The sequence below is a fragment of the Clavelina lepadiformis genome, chromosome 5, assembly GCF_947623445.1.
Source record: "Clavelina lepadiformis chromosome 5, kaClaLepa1.1, whole genome shotgun sequence".
Taxonomy (NCBI): Eukaryota; Metazoa; Chordata; class Ascidiacea; order Aplousobranchia; family Clavelinidae; genus Clavelina; species Clavelina lepadiformis.
The window spans coordinates 13,657,673-13,680,182 of NC_135244.1; the positions used below are offsets into that span (position 1 = coordinate 13,657,673).

Below are 22,510 nucleotides of genomic sequence, written 5' to 3' on the forward strand. Positions count from 1 at the left end.
ACGAATATAGTGTGACGTCAGGAATGTTGAATGCATTAACTTAACTTGGCTTGACTCAAGTTTCAATTTAGTTTGATTCCAGTCAGATAAAGTGTCTTGGTTACAATACTATGGTTTAGATGACAACTCATCGCCATATTTCAGTGGTGTCATCAGTCATCACTTTTCTGATTTTCAGGATAGGCCTATGCCAATTCCAGCTAACCAGGAAAAAACGTTACAAACTATGGGCTTCATTACGTCGTCGATAAATGCGAAATACAACTGATTAAAATTAACTTATACAGAAACCTTTTATCGTAAGCTATTTGCTTTTATGTTATGGCAAGAGACATATTTTTCAGAAATATAATTATAGAGATATGGGACTAACCGTTTCCAACTATATACAACTTATATATTCCTTTTTCTCGAAGAAGATCACGTTGGTCATTATCCATTGTCGGTACAGCGGCCGTGGAACTAAACATCTGTTGGGGCTCGCTTTCAGAAAACAAAAAATCTTCAATTTTTTCCTTTTTGGCCGACCAGTAGTTGCTCATTTTGTCACAAATATCGTGAGCTCAGAGCCTCAGACGTAGGGAACACTGAAGCTATGGGCCAGAAGCAGAACAATTATATAAGGTTAAGAACTGCGTATAGGCTAATTTTTCTGTTTAATTGAGTATAACGATTGAAAATTTGAGCGTTGTTGCTTTGACACAGGTATCTGCCTACGGTCTGCAAGATCTTAATACTTGTATAGCCGTAATAAAACTACTCTGTCGGCTACTCCGAGTCTTCAGACCTCTATAGTTGCCGAAAATAGGCTTCCGTCATACGAAATCAAGAGAAGCACATCCTGTATGTGAGATACGTCTGTTGTCATAACTAAACGTAATGATTAGTTTTGATAACAGTTGCTAATATTTTAAATGAATTGATGAAGACACGTGTGCCACTTATCTCTAACTTAAAACAATACCGGCAAAGAATTTAGAAAGACTTCGCCAGCGCAGAGTTAGTTGCTGTAGCATCACTATTAATCTTTTGGAATAGCTGTGATAAATGACGTCAAATTCGATTTTTTCGGTACTTGCTGCATCAAACTACATCACACAACTTTTAAAGATTCCAAAAACTTCGCTTCAAAAAAATAAAGCATACATCCACATAAAAACTTCTGAAAACTTACCGACTATGTTATAATTAATTATACAAAAAAGACGAGTGTGAAGTAGGTAAATATCAAATAATTCGAAAGAACAAACCTAACACACTGCAATAACAACAACAGTATCATACGGAATGGAGTGCAAGATTAGCATAGAACAGCTACAACAACGTTAAGCGTTCTTCATTAGGCGAAACACTATGTTGGTATAACGTAACCCGCTAAACATTCGTCACTGATCTGTTCCAGATCCCATCACTGTCTCACCATTGTTAAATTCATAACTCCACATGTCACTATCTATATAAAACAAATGATATTGCCACCGCATGTAAACGTAACCTGGAGCAAAACAACAACTAAAAAATTAACGACCTAACAAGTAAAAGATGACCAAACACCATGAAATATACGCTACAGATGTCAGTCTACGAAATGCACAACTTTTATTTAAAATAGAAACAAAACTGCAAGATAACATCAGTATAACAATAGCGATGTTATTAAAAAACAACTATTACAAAAATCGAACAGTTCAATTTATAGTCATACCTTTCATTAGCATTGTCTTTTCGCAAACGAAATCAAACTTTAAATGAGGTGGGAACATAACTCGAACTTTTGCGATGTAAGACAGAGATAGGTGAGTTGTCTAAAACCTCAACAACTGGAAGAGAAGGCATGCTCTTTAGAGTTCCAGGTGCTCTGTCTTTAGCACTTGACAATCTAGTCGAAATTTCAGGGCTCATCCGACTCCAAGATGGTTGTCTGGAGACTAAATCAGCGGAGGAGCTGTGATTACAAGATTTTCTTGGAGATGACGGATCTTTTGGATCTTCACCAAAGCCATCTTTCAGCTCAGACTTGTGGAGGGATCGCATTAAGGTTTGATGTTGCGTTGGAAAACGCTTCCTCATTAAATTATCTTCCATTCTGTTTGGAGTAGGAGTCCGCTTTTTCAGTGAAGAACGAGATTCAGTTTTAACCAACACGTACCTAAACAATTTAAAGTCATTGCTAAACAATATAGAATAACCCGTAATCGTGAAAGTAAAAGGCAATATTTTACCTCGTTTTTCCAGGAATAGACGTACTGGATCGGGGTCTTTCAAGAATAAGCGGTTGCGAAGATTTTGATGAAGAGGAGCTTAAAGCAGGTTTGTTGGAGACTGCGGACGCTTTCGAAGTAGTTGGTTGACAATGGCTTGTTTCGTTTTTCCTGGTAGCTGATCCATTTGACGATTGTCGAATGCAAAACCTACGATTCAGAAATGAGTCTTTAAACGTCAATTCTTTGAGGGCAAAAGAACTTTGAACATTTTTGAGGGCCAGGCATATCTGTGAAGTAACGTGAGCAAAATTTCTTGAAAATCACTTAGCATCTAGAATAAAAAAACATCTGTAAGACTGTAATGATATATGGCACCCATGGGTCATGACTAAACTTGCCACTTGTAACGGAATTTTCAGGATCAATTATTTTTAGTCACTCAACAATCGGTGGCAAATAATACATTAACATCAATACAACCAGATGTGCCAATGGACGCTGGACGCCCTTTAGAAATGTTGATAAGTAACTTCTGCATTAACCACGTGAAAATATTCACCTGTATTGGCTTGAAAACGGGGCGCCCGATGCATCTTCGCCTGTAGGTCGACTTTCTTGTCTAGACAAACCTCTGTGAGAACTTTCAATGGCACTGGGTGGTCGGGCACAAGGAGGTTCAGTGTCAACTCTACTGCTTGGCAGAACAGAAAAAGGCGACTTCAACGCCTTTCTTGACTTGACGTCATATTCTGAATCGTAGTTGCCAGTGAGAAGTGGAGATTTGAGTATGTAGTCTGCCCACCTGTTGTGATCCTCATACCACGCGTAGGCATCGTGATACGCTAATTCCTAGAGAGTTTTGGGAGTTAAGAATCGTACACAACAACAAAAGAAATAAAAACATATTTATTACGTTGATATCTCGGCCGATGCTGCAGTCATTATCAATTCTTCAATATGCTCAATTTAGTTCAACAAAACTTAATCAACGATTTACATTAGAAAAATAAACTGCATCGTAAGTTAATACCGGATTGTGTGAGAAGATTTTGTATTGGCGTTCTCTGATTAACTTGTCACGTTTATTTGCAGAAGCAACTCTCCTTTGATCCCTTTGAAGCTTCAAGAGCAAATAACGATCGAGCATTCTTTCCTGCAGCAAAATTCAAGATACTGTACTTTATTTTCAGATATTTCTTGCAGAGCTTTATACAAGTGCTAATTTTAGTACTTGAGTATAAATACTTAATTAAAAAAACATTTGAGTACAAGTACCATGACAGGTGGCAAGTACCAAGTACACAGTATAGCCATACAGGGTACTGGAGCACTTTGTTGTAATATAGTTATTACGGAATAGTTTAAGAAAGATTTATGTGCATAGCAAATTAACTCTAAAAATTCATAAACTAGTACCACCACTTCAAGTATTTCTAAAACAATTAAGTACATCCAAGTACAGGGAAACTAGTACTCGAGTACTATTGAGTACCACAAAAATAGTACTCGAAACAAGTATTTCACTCAAGTAAAGTAGCTCTGAGTTTTAGCATAAGAAATTCTTTCAATTTTGTTTTGTTTTAATGCACCAGAGGGTGAAGCAGCAAAATATCATTCCAACTGACATGAGTTCCTATTTCGTCACAAAAGATAAAATCACAGTGTTGTACCGTTAACTAAAATTAACAAAGATTCTGGTAAAAAAAGCTACCTGCCACTTTTCATCAAACTGCAAACCATCATTTTTGTAGATTGCTTGAAAGTCAAAGTCGAACAAATCCGGCATCTTGTTTTCGTCATAGTCATACACGTCTTCGTTACTGCAACAGATAACAAAAAATGACTAGCTAAAAGCACCTGCATTGCCACAGCACACAAAGTTATCAAATAAACAGTAAACTTTGTACGGTAACCTTAACCACAGAATGTATTACAACAAGTTTATTACTTCATATTTGTTGCTGAATGTGATTTTTGTTTATTGAGCAGTTTTGCTGCGAATTCTGCAACAAACTTTATTGATTTATTCTCGTCTTCCCCTTTTTTGTCGTCAGGCTTTGTATGATTGACCTCTGGTTTCCTGCAACAAATCAACAAAAAGTGGTGGATGTTTCATAAACTTTCATACAAAGAGTGCAAGGCGTAAACTCTACAAAAAGATTTACTGTATGTATAAAGAAATGATTTATAGTGGAAGCTTGTTAACTCGAAGTTGAACGGATCAATGAAAAAATTTATTCAAGTTTTTTTACTTAATGTAATTAGTTTTGCTAAATAGTTATTTCATAGGAATCAGTTGAAAATACTTTGTGTTATCAAATTTTTTTGGTTCAGCAAAACTAAATTATCAAGCCACTACTGTATACATATTTCTTGTGCTTACACAGCTTCTGTACTTCCTTTCACAAAATCTTCAATATTTGGTTTAGTGTTAGTATTTACTTCTTCATATGAAGTTGTTGGCTTAGCTAAACCAGCATCCTTATAAGACATACACACTTGGGTAACTGGCTGTATGCTTCCATTGACACTGATACTGGGCTATTAGAAGTTCAAGAAATCGTTTTTTACAAAATGAAAGAGACAAAACATAGTATTTCATTGAAAAAGTACTTTACATTTTCAAGTCCTGATATTGTGTCTTTTTTGAAATAGGTTTTTGCTTCTTGTTGCTTCTCTACATATCTGGTGCACGATTCATTTGCTTTCACTACAATATCTGGGAGCGAGTGCAAACAACAATACAATTCAATACTGATTTGGCAGCTAATATTAAACTTACTTATTTTAACTATATCCAAAAATAAGAAAATATCTCATTACTGACCTGAACATAGAACACTTGGTACACTTTTCCTTTCTTTTATAAACTTTCTTCTAGAAGGTCTGGACTTTGGTGCACTGTGCTTGTGTTTTCCACTTGCTGTGGAAAACAGTACACTGCAACATTTGTAACATGCTACAGGTTTTTTAAATACCTTTGTAATGTAACAAAGCTCCTTCCCAAATCCCATATACAACACTTAAAACAATAACTGAATAACAAAACGTAGTTGAAACAAATGTTTACATTTTAAACATATACATGCTTTGGGCCTGTTTGAAACCTTTTAAGAAACTGTTTGTCATTTGTTTCATCAATAAAGTGGTAGCCGAAAAATTGCCATAAGCACAAAATGAAAAAGCATCTTCCATACAACTCAAAAAATTTGATACATTCACTTAACAAATGGTTACAAAGTATCAATATAACACAATAGTAAGCACAATGCTATTGTTTCTTTTTTAATTACTGAGGCGTATCTAAAATACATTTGGTATCAAGAACTTCTGACAATCATTGTGACACTAAGTTACAAAATGATAGAAAGGAAATCACAGAGTCCAGTTAAAACACTTTTACATTGTACTTTATGTGGAAAATGAATGACTAATACTAGCTATGATAAATTATAAGTTTTTTAAAATATTAATCTATTCAGTCTTTGCAACTTAACAAACTGACATCATTTTTTCGGTAAAAATATAAACCAACCTTTAGATTTTTGCAAAGGTTCCTTGAAAGGTCTTCTTATTGCAGTAAATGGAAATTTCTTCTGAGGTTCTTTGCTAGGAATAGATACACTCTTCCCAAAAGGAGCTCTAGTGCCCTGTGAACGTCAAAATAAATTTCTTTTAACTAAGCTAAAAATAGAACCACTGTAATACCAATGTTTGCGGCTTTAATAACTTTCTACAAACTTTGTATACACACATAAAGCATTGTTTGTTACCCTCAAAATGTCTAAGATAACACATAGATTTAGGAATAAATAAAACAATATTTGAAATATGTAAAATTTGGCAAGAAGAGTTTAAGACATTGCAATCATCAAACAATACTTTCAAAAATAACCTTCCAGGTCTATGAAAGTAAATTAATGTTAAATTACAAGAAAACCTGCTATGTCTAGCGAAATAACTAATCAAGTCACCCGTAACTCTGGCAAATTTGAAGGAACTGGAAGGTGAGCAAACCGCTGAAAAATGCTATCTGATTTAATATTTCCAAAGATTTTACATTTATACTCCTGGGCAAACTTTGGGGGGTTATCTAGATTTACTCTCATAGTTTAAAGATTAACTTCGCATTGTTACCATGAAGTACTAGAACAATCTTCTAGGTCGTTATTCTAGCAAACACACTTTTACAATGGTGGTAAAAATTTCAATTGTATGGTACTTCAAAGTGCTTTGCTTTATTCTTAAACCAGAGCAGCTACTTCAGTGACTCTTCAAAAGTAAAGTCTATCAGTATTTCTTTTCAAAGATGTTAAAGAAACAACATGTTGTTTATTCAGCACAAAAAAACCAAATGCTTAGTATAAACATGATATTGTATTTAAAAGTGAATGATACTTAAAATACCTATGATGACACAACTGCGTATTGTTTAACATAAACATTTACAATGTGAAAACTGAAATGCGTGAATTTAAAGAGACTGTAATCAAAACGAGATCAATTGCACAATAATAATGAAGCCTATGAAACCAGCAAACGAGACACATTTAAGGCGTAGATATTATTATGGTAAATAGTAAGTCTAAAAACTTTAACTGAACACCAGTAAAAGTGACACGTTTTTGTGGCCTCACTTATAAAATACTTTCTATTGATTCCATATTATTATGTTGCATGAATATATCATACTTTCAAGAAAGCTGGTATCAAACACATGATAATTGTGGGTTCCATATGTCCTTATTGATTAGGTAAACAATTCATGATGAGCAAAGAAGATAATATATATACACACATTCAAATCTCCATGGGAATTTAAGCTAATATTTCCTTAATATCATCCATCTGTCATATGCCTAGAAGATGGACATATTTACAATAGCATGGACCTCATTAAACAAATAAGCCCAATCAGGGCACAAACACTCGACCTTTCATTTCATCAATGAAAACAGTAGGATCAATATCCTGCTACCCTAATAAGACTTGAACAGTGCCCAAACTATCCATTAAAAGTCATAATGGCATCTGAGTGTTCATATGTCAAGATCTGGAATGGGAAGAAAAATGTTTCCGTTTTTACATGGTTTATGGCATTGGAGAAATTAAGTGAAATAGAAGAATCTGTAGAAATTGCTTTGTTGTATGTGATTTTCATTTCAGCAATACTGGTCAATTCAAGTATTTTGTTTATTACATTAGCAAGCAAAAGCCTACGAAATGCCACAAGACATCATTACATAGGTAAATAGAAAAGCACTCAGAAAGTGTAGACGTCGGCCAAGGCAGCTCTTCATAATGACCTTTATGTAAATATTATACTGATTACAAAAGTATAGAATTGTTTTCTCACACTCTGTTTGTAACAATTCAACGTTGAAAGGGTATTACTTGCAAAAATGTTAAAATAACCTTATTTTCAAATGATAATGAGTTGTTCAAAAAAAAACTTCCTGAATCCAGATAGTGATCTGGACCAGGCCCATAATTCAACTGATTATATTTTAACCATTTCCAACATATCCTAAAAACTTCATTACATTCCGATGGTAATAGTTTTAAAAACGAACTGTTTGAAAACAGTCAAACAGATATAACTAACACAAATAAATATGCTAAATACTTTACAATCAGGAAGATAGTAATAATTTCTTAATCTGTATCTCAAAAGACATGTAATTTTAAGTTGGTATTAAAACAAGGATTTATTATTGATATTTACAAGCTTAATTTTGTTAATGGCTTTTTTTAGCTGCTTTGTCGTTGGAATACACTGGATTCGTGTGCATTTCACCAATCTTAGCAGTTAGCCGCAAAGCAGAGACATGGAATATGGGTTCACTCTTATGCAAACTGTCAATATACCTTTTCTCCATAGCTGGATCACTATCTACTTGTTTACTTGCATTGGAAAGTTATGACAGGTTTGCTCATTGGCTTAAAAAATTTTCATCATCTTTGGTTATTCATTATTATCAGCAACATAACAAAGTATATATGCCATGCTGTGTAAACTGGCAACCAAATAACAACTTATGTAGCCAGGTACATGAATTGAGACTTATTGAATTGTTACTTATGAATTAATCGTTACTTATGAATTATTACTTATGAATTGTTACTTACAACATGCAATTGTGTCACTAATATGGTGTAATTAATTAGTACGGTAAAACCTGCAAAGGTTTCGACTAGTAAGTGGCCAATACTGAAGAAGATTAAAAGCTAAGCTACTATATTGATTTAAATTTAAGGTAAAAGGATCTTATTGGGTAACAACATCATTTCCAAAGTTAAAAAGGGGTTTTAATGAAAAAAATCTATTTTTTATTTGTATCATGCTCCATTTTTATACTTGATACCACTGCAGTGTCATTGAAATGCCCATTGAACAAAAAATTAACGATGGTTGCTCCTGTTCAATTGTTCTAACAGTACCAAATTTAAGCAAGATAACACAAGTAACAGATAAATCTGTTTTTAATAGGTACACATACATAATGGACTTTATGAGGCACAGCAAGAAAAAATTTGAGATGCACCATAAAACAAAGACAGTACTATCTATCATATTTGTTATCACAATTTGTTCCATATTTTATATTCCTATGCTGTTGTATTTCAACGTTTATGATGTTGTTGATACAAACTGCACTAACCTAAGGAACTACTCAAATTATGAAAATAAGGTAAGTGGAGTTGTCAATCTCATATTAAAAAATTCAAAGTTTGCAGAGTTTATTATCATTGTTTTCGTTTGAGTACAGATTAAAATATGCACTGTCAGTTGGCCTACGTATGCTGCTTCAGCAGGATGGTTTGCTTTGACAATCTTGGGTGCTTATTTGCTTCCACTGACAGCAGTTGCACTCAACTCATTAAAAATGGTGAATATGATCAAAAGGGTTGGAAATAAGGTTCATACAAGAAGATTTAAATCACCTGCAGGTGTTGTAACTACTATGTCAAGAAAAGTAAACATGTTAATAAGTTAGTTGACAGTGCAAAAATATGCTGAGTTGGTGTAAAATTTCGAAATCTTTTGAATAAATATAATTTTGACACTGATGTGTAACAATAATTGAAGTTAACATACAACTAAAAGTTGTGAATACAATACAGTATGTTTCAGGAAAAAGATTTGCAAAAGTGCAGCTGCGAGTTATTCAAGTATCTGTGGTTATGACAGTGCTATTTATCTTGATGTGGACTCCAATATTTGCAGTGCTCACTATCATACAAGCCACAGATGTAAAAGCAACTAGAAAATTCCCTACATGGCACTTACCATAAGCTGTAAAAACATTGAGGTATACAGAAATCAAATCAACATAAAATGATTTAATAACTTTGCAGAATATCATGACATCAACAACATTTTTTTGGATCTTCCTAATGACGATGGCAAACACTGTAATCAACCCACTTGTATATGGACTGATGAACAAAAAGTTTAACAAAGCTGCTAAACAGGAAGTAAGAAGATTAAAGGAATGGTTTGCAATTAAATTGAACACAAAAAAAATTTTTCCGCTAACTCACACTATGAAAACCAAAAGTAAACAGCACAAAATTAACCGCATATCTACCATAATGGGAGCCTCAGTGAAAGTTGTAGTGACACCACCTGATTTATAGCATTAGCTGGTGTCACCGATACAAAAGACTGTTTTATATTGCATAACTGCTAATATCATAAGAAGTACTTCATGTCATACATCCATATTATTGACAATGGTGACAATAAGAAGACGAGTGAAAAATTAATGTAATTATTGTGACAGAAGGCACAATTTTTGATATTTATTGTTAAAATTTGATATAAACATTAAACTCATTATATTTAAGATTTAAGTGCTGAATTGCGATTTTTCACATGTTGCTGTATTTGCAGGTATTTGTTTAGCTGAGCTAGTTTTATAGGAGCAATTGTTTAAAAGTTTATCTGAAGCAAATAGCAGTAAGTGAACAACTCCTTGTTGCAAAAATCCATCTACTGTTAACAGTCACAAAAAACTGCATAGTGCTACATAGTGTGTACAAAGAGAAAACCCTAGGCTATAGCAATGTTTTGATATGAGCTTATTGCAGTGGTTCTCAACTGCAGCTCTCAACTATCTTTTGTTGCGACTCCCTATAGAATTTGAAAAATAAATCATTGCTATTTGTAAATGACTTCATATTCCATTATACTGAAATTATTTTCATCTTGAATCTTGATGAAATTTAAACTTACTTGTTTTACTGTTAAACAGCTAATAATTAATATGTCTGCAATTCATACACATGATGTAATACAGTAACCAATGAAACGCTCTAGTCAACATACTAACCCTCCATGACATCAGAACAAATTAATGCAATAGGACTCGGTGTCCAACGGCTATACTATCGTTTACGGTTAACTTACTGTTCAGTTTAGTAGCCTATAACATACTGCAATGTCAAAAAAACTTTCAAAGAAAGATCGCATTCTTTAGCAAGAAAATAGCACTTTTCAGAATGAATCGGAAGAGAAATATTTCCAAATTTAAACAGATAAAAAGCACATTGCCTTCTTTGTCCTGCGGTTAAAATTTGTGTGAAATCATTCAATCTTGAGAGGCACTACGAAATTCATGCTGCACAATATGATTGTTACAAAGGAGAATCAAAAAACAGAAAATTAGAATCTCTCAAATCAGCATGTACCAAGCAAACAAATATGTTCAAGAGCGGTAACCAGTCTGAAGAAGGAGAAATTATGAAACAAGCTGTTGTTATATTTGCTGAAGAATGATGTTCTACAAACATTCAACTTAAAGCTAAAAAATTACAGCTTAGCAATGATACCGTGACTCGTTGAGTTGAATACATATCTAACGACCAACATGAATAATTTCTTGATAAGTCGAGAAATTTTGTTTACTACTCGGTTGCACTTAACACTAAAAAAGATTTGACCGACACAGAACAATTAACTGTGTTTGTCAGGGGAGTCACAACAGAATTTAAGATTTACGAGGAATACCTCACTTTACGTTCTATTCATGGAACAACAAAAGGAACAGATATATTCTGTGAATTGCAAGCTATTCTTGTAGAAGCAAATTTAGACCCATCAAAGATGTTTGCAGTTGCAACGGACTCCATGCTTGGAACTATTGAAAGATTTGTACCAACTGTCGTAATGAGGATAATCTTTTGCCTGTTAGATGGCATCATTGCATTTTTCACCAGAAAAGTCTTGTTGCTATGTCCTTGAACCTGTCTAATGTGACAGAAGTAGTAACAGCTACAGTAAGATGGATTCGAGCAAAGGCACTCAACCATCGTAAATTCAAGAAATTTCCCACTGGTATTGCTGCCGATTATGGTGACCTGGTCATGTTCACTGCAGTATGGTGGTTCGATGCAGTTCGATGGTTAAGTTGCACTACATGTCTCAAAAGATTCTATGACCTTCTTCCAGAAATTAAGACGTTTTCCGAATGAAAAAAAGAAACGCCTCAGCTGGACCACGAAGAATGGGTTGCTGATTTGGGATTCATGGTTCATATCACCACACACTTTTCATCTCTCAATCGAGCGTTACAAGGAAAAAACAAACTCTATCACGATTTATTTAGCACAGTTTCTGCTTTTATTAAAAAGCTTTGTCTTGGAAGACACAGTTTTTGAGTGGTGTCACAACTCATTTTCCAACACTTTCAAACCATCAGGTCAAAAGATCATTAGAAACGTATATCATGCACATTAGCAATTTAATTGATGAATTCAAGCGTCGCCTTGAAGGAATGAATTCTTTCTTGCCTCTAATGAAGATTTTTGCAACACCTACGGCAGTAGACATTACCACGACTTTTGATATTCTTCATTTGAAGCTGATAGATGTGCAATCAGATGTCAAGCTGGAACAAATATTTCATAGTACACACTTGCTTGACTTTTAGAATCCAATTCCAGAAGGAAAATATCCCAACCTGATTGCCAATGCCCTGATGAATATTTCTGTATTTGGTTCAACTTAGGTACGTGAAGCACGTCTCAGCAAAATGGCCTGAATCAAAAGCGAATATCGTAATCGATTGACTGACAACCATCTCAAGCAGCTTCTGCGTATTGCATCCTCTACAATTACGGCCCATTGTCTGATAAAAATTCAGAAACATTCCTCAATATTGGGAAACAACGCTGATTAAGAGGCATGCTCTGCGCTATCAACACATCAACTTCTGTTAACCTTGTTAACAAAACCAGACACTTTAATCAGAGGTAATAGATACAGAATTGTTGACGAGTTGGTTTCAGAGCTCAAAGTTAGCCATGGTAGAGATCATAAAATTGTTGAATTGGTTGAGTGTTTAAAAGATATTGTCATTGGTTTCCGTGGTATGTCTTTTAAGCTTTCATTTCCTATTTCTGAATTTCTAGATGGTGGGATGCTACACATTGCAGTAGTCTAAAGCTGCCAATATAAATTAAGCTCAGCTAGACGTTGATATACCCATAATTATACCTAAAAAAACACAATTTTTGGTTGTCCTTGCCGTTCAACGGAGTAGACTTCAGAGAAAAACTAGTCGTCTGAGTTTGGGTTAGGTTGTGTGTCTTTCACGCAACACCTTTGCAAAAATAGATCAACCAACTGGTAGAAAAGGAAAAAAAAATTCAAAAATCAATGAATAGAAGAAAAAAATGAAAGAACGTATCAAACACGAAACAGTATTATAAAGCAAGTTAATCAACATTAATTAACAGAAAAGAATATCAAGAGCCTGGAACAGTATAGAAATTAATGGTTCATGGTGGTGGTAACATGGTGTCAATCACCAAAAATTACAATGAAACTGAAAAACTGACTCAAGTTATTAAATGAGCGTAATCATTTAGTGAAGTTTCAAACATAATTATGAAAATGTGACTCCTGTGACAAAAATTGCATTACTCTTTGCCTCAACCATGTATATTCGCAACTTAAACAAAGCACTTCAGCATTTGTTCCCTAGTTTGTGTTCCTTTTTTTCTATTTTTGTAATGATTTTTATCATAACATTGTACAACATCCGAAATTGGCTGCAAACTTCTAAAACCTATAATCCCAAAATTAACAAAACATTTGTAATATCCTTCATTGTGCTAAAAATTCCCTGCCTTATGTCTAAAATTTTGCAGTTGATTTTTTTCTTGTTTTTCCTTTATGTAAAATCACGGTTAGTTAACTAAAACATAAAGTTAGAAAATTTATTCAATATATACTCTAGATTCTAGAAGGATAAGCTGCATACCATCAATGTAACTAATTTAGACTTGGCTGAAGTAGAGGATTCTTCAGGTACTGAGACTTCTTTGTTTAATGTGTTGGAGACTTCTATGCGCACAGTACCTGATTCAGGTGCAATGCTTTTGCGAACCAAGTTTCTAACAGATTCTTTTCTGACCTTTTTAGCTATTTCCTGCATTATAGAACATTACAATTGTTTTAAACACTATGAAATAGAAAAATAGTTGAAAATCATTTCCGTACTTTATGTTGGAAACTTTAATACAGATAACCTATATGTTACCAGAAGCTAAAACAGTAGAAAGGCTTAGAAAAAAGTGAGACAATATTAACTTAACTAGTACAGAACGGAGGAAAAAATAATATAAACTGTTATTTTGAGCCTAAAATTGCTTTTTAAATAGCTTTGACTAATAATTAAGATTTTTCTTAGTGTTTTAAAAACTACCTTTCTTGGAACTTTAACTTTATGTGGTATATCGGGGGCATTCTCATGTGGACTCTCAAGTTTTTCAGACGATTTTGCCACAATGTTTTTTGTTTGTGTTGTTTTAACTTGTAACACGCCATTTTCCACTGACAACCTAAATGCAGGAATCACTCTTCTTCATCTTTCATAAATTAATCCTTATACCAAATGTTTTCAATTTATGTGTTAGTTAATGGAACAAATCATAAAATTGGAAAATCAGAAGTCAAACAACAGACATAGATAGTAGATAGATCGTTATCATTTAAAGAATTAGAACACAGTGTCCGCTAATCAAGCAGTAATAAGGCCAAGCTTACATGAAAATTGCTGATGATTAGTGATAGTTTTAGATCAAAAAAGGAAAAGCCAATAAAGACTGTGCAATAGGCGTAACAGTACTTTATAGATTGTACTACAAAATATGTAGTTACAAACCGATGGACGGAAAAATTGAATAGTTTAACTTATCAGAATATATGACTAACTCTTGTGTCGCAGGTATTTCATCATCATCGTTTTTGGTCTCAGTCATGATTGTAGCTTTTCCTTTCATTTTAGCTATTGCAACCGCTGCACATAATGTAGTTCTTAGCTGTTGCTTATCATCAGGTTTTGAAGTTTCTTCCTAGCTCATGTAAAAGTAACATTAAAAATCCACCAAAGTGTTTAGACTCCATGATAGAGAAATTTTAGGTAACAATAGAGTTTATCCATAATGTATGAAAACGTTTGCCCAATTTAGCCAGCAGTAAAGAAAGCAGAAAGATTTTTTGTGAATGTCAATACAAGCGATACCAGGTAATTTTCTCTGCCATTTGCAAGCTCTTCAAACCCCAACTCAGATTCACTTTGAGTGCTTGATGGTGGGGATGGTCCTGGTGACTCCCCAAAACTCGGAAAAACTTAACAACAAAAAATATTTATAATTGGATATGGAACATTGGAAAACAACCACTACAACCTTATTTTTATAAGCAGCATGATTATTATGCTAAATTGCATAGCTTACATTCCACATCCACCGAATGAATGGAAGAAGCAGAGGAAAAATATGTCTCAGTAGGTGCATGAATTGAAATATCACTTTTTTCAGTTGACTCCTGTAATAAATTAATACTTTAAAATGCAAAAACAAAGCAACATTTCAATAAAAATCCCAAAAATAAATTTAGTTTTTAACATGTAGTATACAGTAGAAAAGCCAGACATTGTTAATTCGAGCTACTTTGTTTCATCGAAAAGATGATGGCTTAGCGAGGTATCCGAATTATGGAATTTGTAACAATACTACAATGAAACTTTTTATAGAGCGCTTGGAGCAAAAGTTTAAAGTAGAACTGACTTTAATCGAAACAAAAATGGGAACAGATTAAAGTGCAGGTTTAAAGAAATTGATAGCAACATAAAGAAAGAAATTGTACTGCACAAACATGTCGTACTTGTTGCATTCCAGACTAGCAAATTATTAGGAATTTGGCGTATTTGTTTTTAAATTGCCATGTCGGAGTCCGACAGCAAGGTTTCAAGATTTTAGTCGGAGTTCCGTTTTTTGGGGCCCGGATTAAAGAGGTCTGATTGTATATTAAAATAAATACCAGATCATCGTTGGGTTTCTCTTCGTCTATTTCAGCATACTCTGAACTACCATGAACAAAGAAACTATAGGGTGCAAGATATTTTTGCATATTTATTGGCTCAGTATCTCTTCTAAAATAAACAGCATCAGATTGAATTGCTGGATCCTCGTAAACCTGGGATTCTATTAAAGAATATTTCTGTAATTTATCATATACAAGCAATGATGTGTACTTAAAAGGTTGTGAGTAACAAACACCTAAATCAGTTTATTGTCTTAAATAATAAATTGTTAAACAGTATTTATAAAAATCTTTCATTCTTTTATAACCATAAAGATGTTACATCAATATTCTGATTTAAAAGAGATTTGTTGAGTATGAATAGTTAACTTAATACTTATAACAAACTCCAACAAAAGAAAAAGCACAAAACAGTGTATATTATATTCATGCAACTGCATTTAACATTGTCTAATTATTGACATGAATTTCGATTTCTCTCATCATAGTTTGTAAAAAAACCATGTTTAATTGATTAATTAATTGTCCAAGAAGATGAAATAAAAACTTGAAATTATTAACAAGACTTAAGTAATGTATGTATATGGAGAGTTTTAGTCCATGCATATTTCTCAAGCAAGAAAAATTCAGAATTTTTATGAACGAGTTATCATCTTGTTTGTATTTATGGGGTCATACATTGCTTCAGCATTGTAAAACCAATAACCACTTAAGAAAAACAATATATTCAAAGACCATATCGGATTACGTAATTTGATTAAAGTAACCTAAGCAACCAATTACAGCAACTTAAAATCAATTAATGACTTTACAATAATAGAGAAGATGCTGTAGGTTTAAGCATACCCTGTTCAAATGATTCCAAATCATCCTCAAAGATTTCAACTTCAGAGGAGATCAGGGTGTAATTAATGTGAAAAATATGACGTTTCCAACCAATAAGTAAATCACCAAAAGAATTAAGAAAAAGACAGCTAGATAGTGAATCATCTAGGCACAATTTAGAGAGAAGCACTTTATCAAATGTCCAAATCTTTACCATGCCATCAAAACTGATCATTATAATGAAGAAGTCAAGCATACATCAAAGAAATTTTACAATCAATGCAGTCATAAATATGTTACTGTTGTATATGATTCTAAATAAGCACATAATTAAAAGGATAAGATTGCAAAATTTAACATGCATTGACTTAAAAACCAGATTACAAAAATGAACTTTGAACACAAGAAATATCTATACCTGCATGAGCAAAATATTTTTCGTGGAATGCAGGCTTCAATTGAAAAAATGGTCAAGTTGTGATCTGGTGATTGAGGCAACTTATTCAATTCACTCTCTGTTTAATACAGAATAAAACGCATCACTTTTGGCACACAACATACACAAACATAATTATTGTTAAAATAAATCAAAAAGGTTTTAAGTAAATTCATCATATTTAGTCAAGAATAATATTTCTGTACCTAAACCATTTGTTGGTTGAGAAGCAAGATCTTTAACAGTCAATACACCATCAGTATGGCCTGTTATAAAAATTTCATTGGCAAGACAATAAGTTGAAAATTGATTTGGCAAATCCAATTTATATACTTGTTTAAGCTGAGGTAGACTCCATATCTAAAAGCATGATAACATATGTGAATAATATTGTGCATGTTTAAATGCTATACATTGGCAAGAGGTTACAGTGATGGAAACAAGTCTTAATGGTAATGAAATAAGTCAAGTCACTATCAGCTCAAGTCCAAGCCCAGTCGAGTCATTTATTTACATTCTCAAGTCAAGTCGAATCAGTAACTTTAATCAAGTCAAACTCCAAGTCTTAACACATGCAAAGTCACTATTTACGATTTAATTTTCATTTTAGATCAATAAACAGCGTTTTGAATACCTTACTCATAACATAAATATTAGCATAAAATCTAATTTTATCCATTTCTGACACTTTTGTGCATTCAATAGAATTTATAGCGTAGTGAATTTTAAATAAAATCTTTCACAAATATAAAAACCCGTTTTACAACGATTTGAAATAAATTGTTTTCAAACTCAAGTTAAGTTAACCAAAATTTCCACATTAACACAAGTCAAGCCGAGTCTTTTAAGGAATAAAACACAAGTCCAGTCTTTCCAAAAACCTGACTTGAGTCTTTCCATCTCTGATAAGTGGTAGAAAAATTTGTATTAGTCAGGATGTATTAAGAAAAAGTTAATGTAACATATCTTGCATTACATGTGAACATATAATAATAATTAATAACTCATAACAATATAAGGCTTGGAAGAAAAATACCGTATGATCTAAACATGCAAAAATTGCCTGTACAGGTAAAGATATTCTTTAACCAAAATTTGACCTGGTTTTTACTCAATAGATTATCTAGTATAAAGCTACTTTTCAGCAAAATTTTGTATCAAGTTCTGTTACAAATATGACAAAGCAACATAAATTTACAAAAGTGAATATATATAAAGAAATATGAGAGATCTAAAAAGTAGTTGTTTTGAAACCCTAAATTTGTATACCTGAACAACAGAATGTGAAAACCCTGATTGAGTAATTATCCGTTGATCTTCAGATGAGAATTTTATGTCACATATAACATCCTTTGAGACGGCAAGCTCAAACAATTTTGAAATTTCAACTTTCTGGTCAGAAAAAATAATTCTCCCATCTTCAAGTCCCAATAACAGCATATGTCTGAAATTTACTCTATATTTATGATTTAAATTAACATGCAAATTACAACAAACAAATTTATAGAAATAACCATTTCTTATGAAAAGACTTGGTCAGATGTAGGATACCTGGAAGCAGCTGAACAGAGACCATTTTCACCTAAAAATTGAAATCCAGCTGCAGAATATGCAGTTGCAATAGAAGAACAACTGCTCACTTGAATAGAATCAGACAAAGAGAAAATAGCTTGGTGCATGATAAATTTAGAAGGTAGAGACTTATGTCTTATCTGAAGTTTTGATTCACTTTTTTCTTCAACTTCACGCAGAACTTTGGGCTTAAGAAAGTCCAAAATATTCAACTCTGCTATTCTATAAAAGTTAGTTCACATAAAAATAAATATTTTTCATGTCACATTATAACATAGTATTACACATAAAAATTGGGCTGATCTGACAGATGCACATGACAGACAGATACACATAAAAATTTGCTGATCTGACAATAATAAATATTTGGCAAAAGAAATAGGCATTACCTGGCTAAATTTGGTGGTACCACTCTAACAATAAGACTCTTACCGACATGCAGGATCTGTTTTTGCAGTGTATACCCATAGTACACAAGGATCGATTGACAGATAAATTAGATTTGTATGCCGACTATAAGCTACTTTCATCACAGTATCAGTATTCAAAGATATAATTGGAGGAGGAAGAACAGTGCACATTGCAACACTGCTAATGTTAGATGGACTGAAAAAGCGCACACAATCTGGATAAACAATTGCAAATGCAGTAAATTAGTAACTTTTCACTCAATGTCAGGTTCCAGGCTTTACTTACTGTCATTGCCTACAGCCATAACTCGTCTTGATTTCGCTGGATCATCAAGCATGTATAGTGATCGTATTTTACATTGGGCATGTCCCCAAAATGTGGCAAGAGAATGAAATTTATACACCATAATCTGGAAAACATAATTGCTAAATAGAAATTAATACTATAATGAAACTTTATTTGTACGATAGTCTCAGTTTCTTTAATTCCTTTGCTTTCAAGCACAATATTCTTGTTTTAATCGACTTGGTAATTTAAAAAAAAATTGAAAGCTATTTCTTTTACCTCTCTAATAGTAGCACACCAAATCGAACCATCATCAGTAATATTCATCCAATCAATTCCATCAGAAAACACATTCAAACTCAACAGCATCTCCATTACATGCAATGACCATACCTTGATGGAACCATCTAAAGACGATGTCATCACTATCCCATTGTGGTCAGGGTGTAGGGCCAAGCTGAGTGTTCAAGTAAATGTTAATAATGATAGTAGTCGGTTGTTATAAGTGCAAATAAAGTTAGCAGTAGTCTAGCTAACTTCTATGTTCCAAGGTACCATTTGAAAATAATGTGATTTTTATAAGCAATAAAATTTCAAATATATATTCACCATGTAATTGGTCTTGAATGGCCACGAAAAGTATGAATGTGGGCACCATTTGAGCCCCAAACTTTTACTTCAGTGTCCATGCCTCCTGTTATGATTAATTTTTGAGCAGTCCAACATCCAGTACAAGTAAGAGTGCTAGAATGGGCACTGTTATATTAGACAAAAAGATTTTTTTGCAAAATTGTAAGAAAATATCTATAGTAATACATAAATTCTTTCATGAATCCAAAAATGATAAAAGAAACCAAAAAAAAGAAAAGATGATAATACTTGTTAATTTTAAATAAAAGCTTCATTCCATCTGCATTATACACATAAAGATCATTATTTGAACAATAAAAAAATTGCTGCAAAGTTACTATCAAATCAACTTTTGTACACCAGCTTCCACCCATGTTTTTGTATTGAGCCAACTGCACCAAACTGAAAAAAATTAATAATATATTATAAAAAACTGCAAACAACTAAAGTTTATAATGCTATTTAGGGTATGCTCGATATCCAAGGTGAGGTAAAAATTGCATGCTTGTTATAAAGCAAAATATACCAATAACAATATACAAAAATCTAGACAGTTGACACTAATGATAAAACACACCTATAGTTGGCCATTGACTTTATCTCATCGAATTTGCTACTTTTAAGATGCTGGTATTTCCAAACAACAGTTCCTGACATTCCAGCGGTTATTAATTCATCTGTCACTGGATTAAATACTAAATGCAACACAGATCGCATGTTTGGGTTTTCGGCTTTGCATGTTCGCTTAAAGTCCTTGTTGAAAACCTATAATTTCAATAATAAGGCATGGATTTATTGAAATGTGATAAGTTATTCTTATAAGTCGATGTAATAAATTATTATATATTATAATTTACGTTCTGAAAAAAATGTAAATATAACCAAATTCTTTTAAAACTTGCCTCAAGCGTAAAATCTTGGCATATAGAAAAGTATACATTATATTTATCACAATACAATATAGTGCGTAGCAAACGATTCTGGTATTTTGGGAAGTTCAGTTCTCTAGATGTAGTCAATGCTGCATTTTCAAAACTCCAAGATAGTATTCCTCTTGAGTCCAAAATAATAAATCTATCAATAAAATAAAAATTGATTGGTAAAACTGAAATAAAACAATATTTTATATATCCCTACATGTGGAAAGATAACTAAAACAACAAGTAAGTTAATTTTTAACCACTAAATAGACCTATATACCCTTAATCAAACAGACATATTCATCGCACTGTCCCGATCGTTAACAAGTTATGTGATGAAGTTTTTATAAGTTCAAGGTAGTTTAAATAAAAATACGAAGAACATTTTCTGTATAAAGTTTTACTTCATTATATCCTGCTTACTTGTGTAATCTGGAATTATAAGTTATGTGAATCATATCTGTAAGCTTTCTGTGATGGTCATATTGGTTTTGCAATTGAAATCCAAAGGTGAAACTCTTGCAATTTTGAAAAGTATGTTCTTCCTCTATAAACGACTCCATTTCTGATAGTATGTATAAGTGTGATGTTAAATTACATAAGAAAATATTCAAAGATCCACTAAAATGAAGATTTTCGCAAATATGAAAACGATCAAAACAAGTTCAGAGAAAACAAAGTAACTTATAGCTATTCACACATCAAGAAGGTAAAATGCTAGGTAAGCTAACCAGTAATAATTACAAAGTTGATGGTGGCTGATCCATTTTAACCAAATACAATCAGTATGCAGTAAAATAAAAAAGCAAGATATAAGATAGCACTCTAAAGTTAAGTTTCATTTTTAATTTCTCCACACAAACTTTGCTTCATCAGGTGAATACTAAAAGATGGCCAGTAATAATTATTAATAGTAAGAAGAACCAATAACTTATGAGATTATTTTTAACACTAATCAAGAATTTGAACTACCTAAACAAAATAAAGCCTGAGAAAGGCTATCGCCTTGTGAAAATCGGCAGGAATTTTAAAATTTAGCACGTTGTTGAAACTTGTTGGAGTTGTTGCGTAGTCCTACTGGCCTGACACGTTTTTACGCTTCATTGTATCTAAGATACCAAATAACGAGCGCTCCCGTGCGGTCAAGTCAATTTACTATCATACAAAGCAGGATGAAGCTTACGATTTACGGCAAAGAATTTCTGGTTATGTTGTCAAACTGAGATTAGATAAAGTTTTCTAATAGTGAAAACAACTAAAGCATGGATTATTAAGAAATCTTATCACAAGTTAAAATGATGGCTGAAGCGTTCAATTTCTGCTGCCAAGTGGTAATCACTAATCAGTAACTGCATCAAAGTAGTTTTAATATTTTAGTCCAATCAAGTTGATTTGAAGGTTTTTAAAAGTTCGCTCAGAAACTTTGGTTAGAATAGCAAGTTTTTGAAATGAAATTTGAAATAAATCCAAAGTTATTGGTATGAGAATTTTGTTGTGACGCTATCAAGTTTTCTGATGAAGTTTCTTATTAGGCCTACTGAGAAGACTAAAATAAAATCGTTTTGCTGGAGTAATTTTTAACTTTTAGGCCTATAGTCTCAAAAATATGGTAGAGCTTCTCCATAATTCGGAATAAAAGACCCTTTTTATCACCCTCTGAACGGGCACGTAAAACGATTTTCTGTAACCTTGTTACGTTTACCGCTGCACAGTTATATGCCACATGACACTTTCTCTTTAAATTTTCGCAGTTGTGGGTGCAATCCTCAAATTTTATAACGTTAGTGTGTTTTATAAGCCCTTTGTGCTGTACCGGAAAAGGCAAAATGTCGATGTGTTTTGTCTGCAATTTGTGCTTGCAGTAAATGACACGCTGCTTTCATGGAAGCCA

General features: G+C 33.0%; 2 protein-coding genes across 3 annotated transcripts; one reads left to right on the forward strand and one right to left on the reverse strand.

Moving 5' to 3' along the window:
- Nucleotides 1–1,021: 1,021 nt before the first annotated feature.
- LOC143460090 (uncharacterized) lies at nucleotides 1,022–21,702 on the reverse strand. Of its 2 annotated transcripts, XM_076957474.1 has the most exons (31): nucleotides 21,592–21,702; nucleotides 21,043–21,184; nucleotides 20,602–20,773; nucleotides 20,277–20,464; nucleotides 19,949–20,101; nucleotides 19,679–19,825; nucleotides 19,349–19,526; nucleotides 19,070–19,193; nucleotides 18,806–18,998; nucleotides 18,353–18,595; nucleotides 18,071–18,245; nucleotides 17,008–17,161; nucleotides 16,784–16,880; nucleotides 16,387–16,592; nucleotides 15,538–15,701; nucleotides 14,952–15,042; nucleotides 14,738–14,844; nucleotides 14,428–14,567; nucleotides 13,919–14,054; nucleotides 13,475–13,642; nucleotides 5,740–5,854; nucleotides 5,032–5,127; nucleotides 4,823–4,923; nucleotides 4,588–4,745; nucleotides 4,153–4,284; nucleotides 3,916–4,024; nucleotides 3,235–3,357; nucleotides 2,764–3,053; nucleotides 2,223–2,411; nucleotides 1,706–2,149; nucleotides 1,022–1,453 (listed from the first exon to the last, which is right to left on the reverse strand). In XM_076957474.1, exons 2-30 carry the CDS (start codon nucleotides 21,180–21,182, stop codon nucleotides 1,738–1,740), a joined length of 4,701 nt encoding a protein of 1,566 aa, XP_076813589.1. In that variant the 5' UTR covers nucleotides 21,183–21,184; nucleotides 21,592–21,702; the 3' UTR covers nucleotides 1,022–1,453; nucleotides 1,706–1,737. The 2 variants fall into 2 exon arrangements, with proteins under 2 accessions (XP_076813589.1, XP_076813588.1); XM_076957473.1 differs by having other exon boundaries at nucleotides 1,022–2,149.
- LOC143460091 (free fatty acid receptor 4-like) lies at nucleotides 7,202–9,874 on the forward strand. Its single transcript, XM_076957475.1, has 6 exons — nucleotides 7,202–7,451; nucleotides 7,960–8,131; nucleotides 8,695–8,896; nucleotides 8,975–9,155; nucleotides 9,340–9,458; nucleotides 9,564–9,874. Exons 1-6 carry the CDS (start codon nucleotides 7,229–7,231, stop codon nucleotides 9,843–9,845), a joined length of 1,179 nt encoding a protein of 392 aa, XP_076813590.1. The 5' UTR covers nucleotides 7,202–7,228; the 3' UTR covers nucleotides 9,846–9,874.
- Nucleotides 21,703–22,510: the final 808 nt, after the last annotated feature.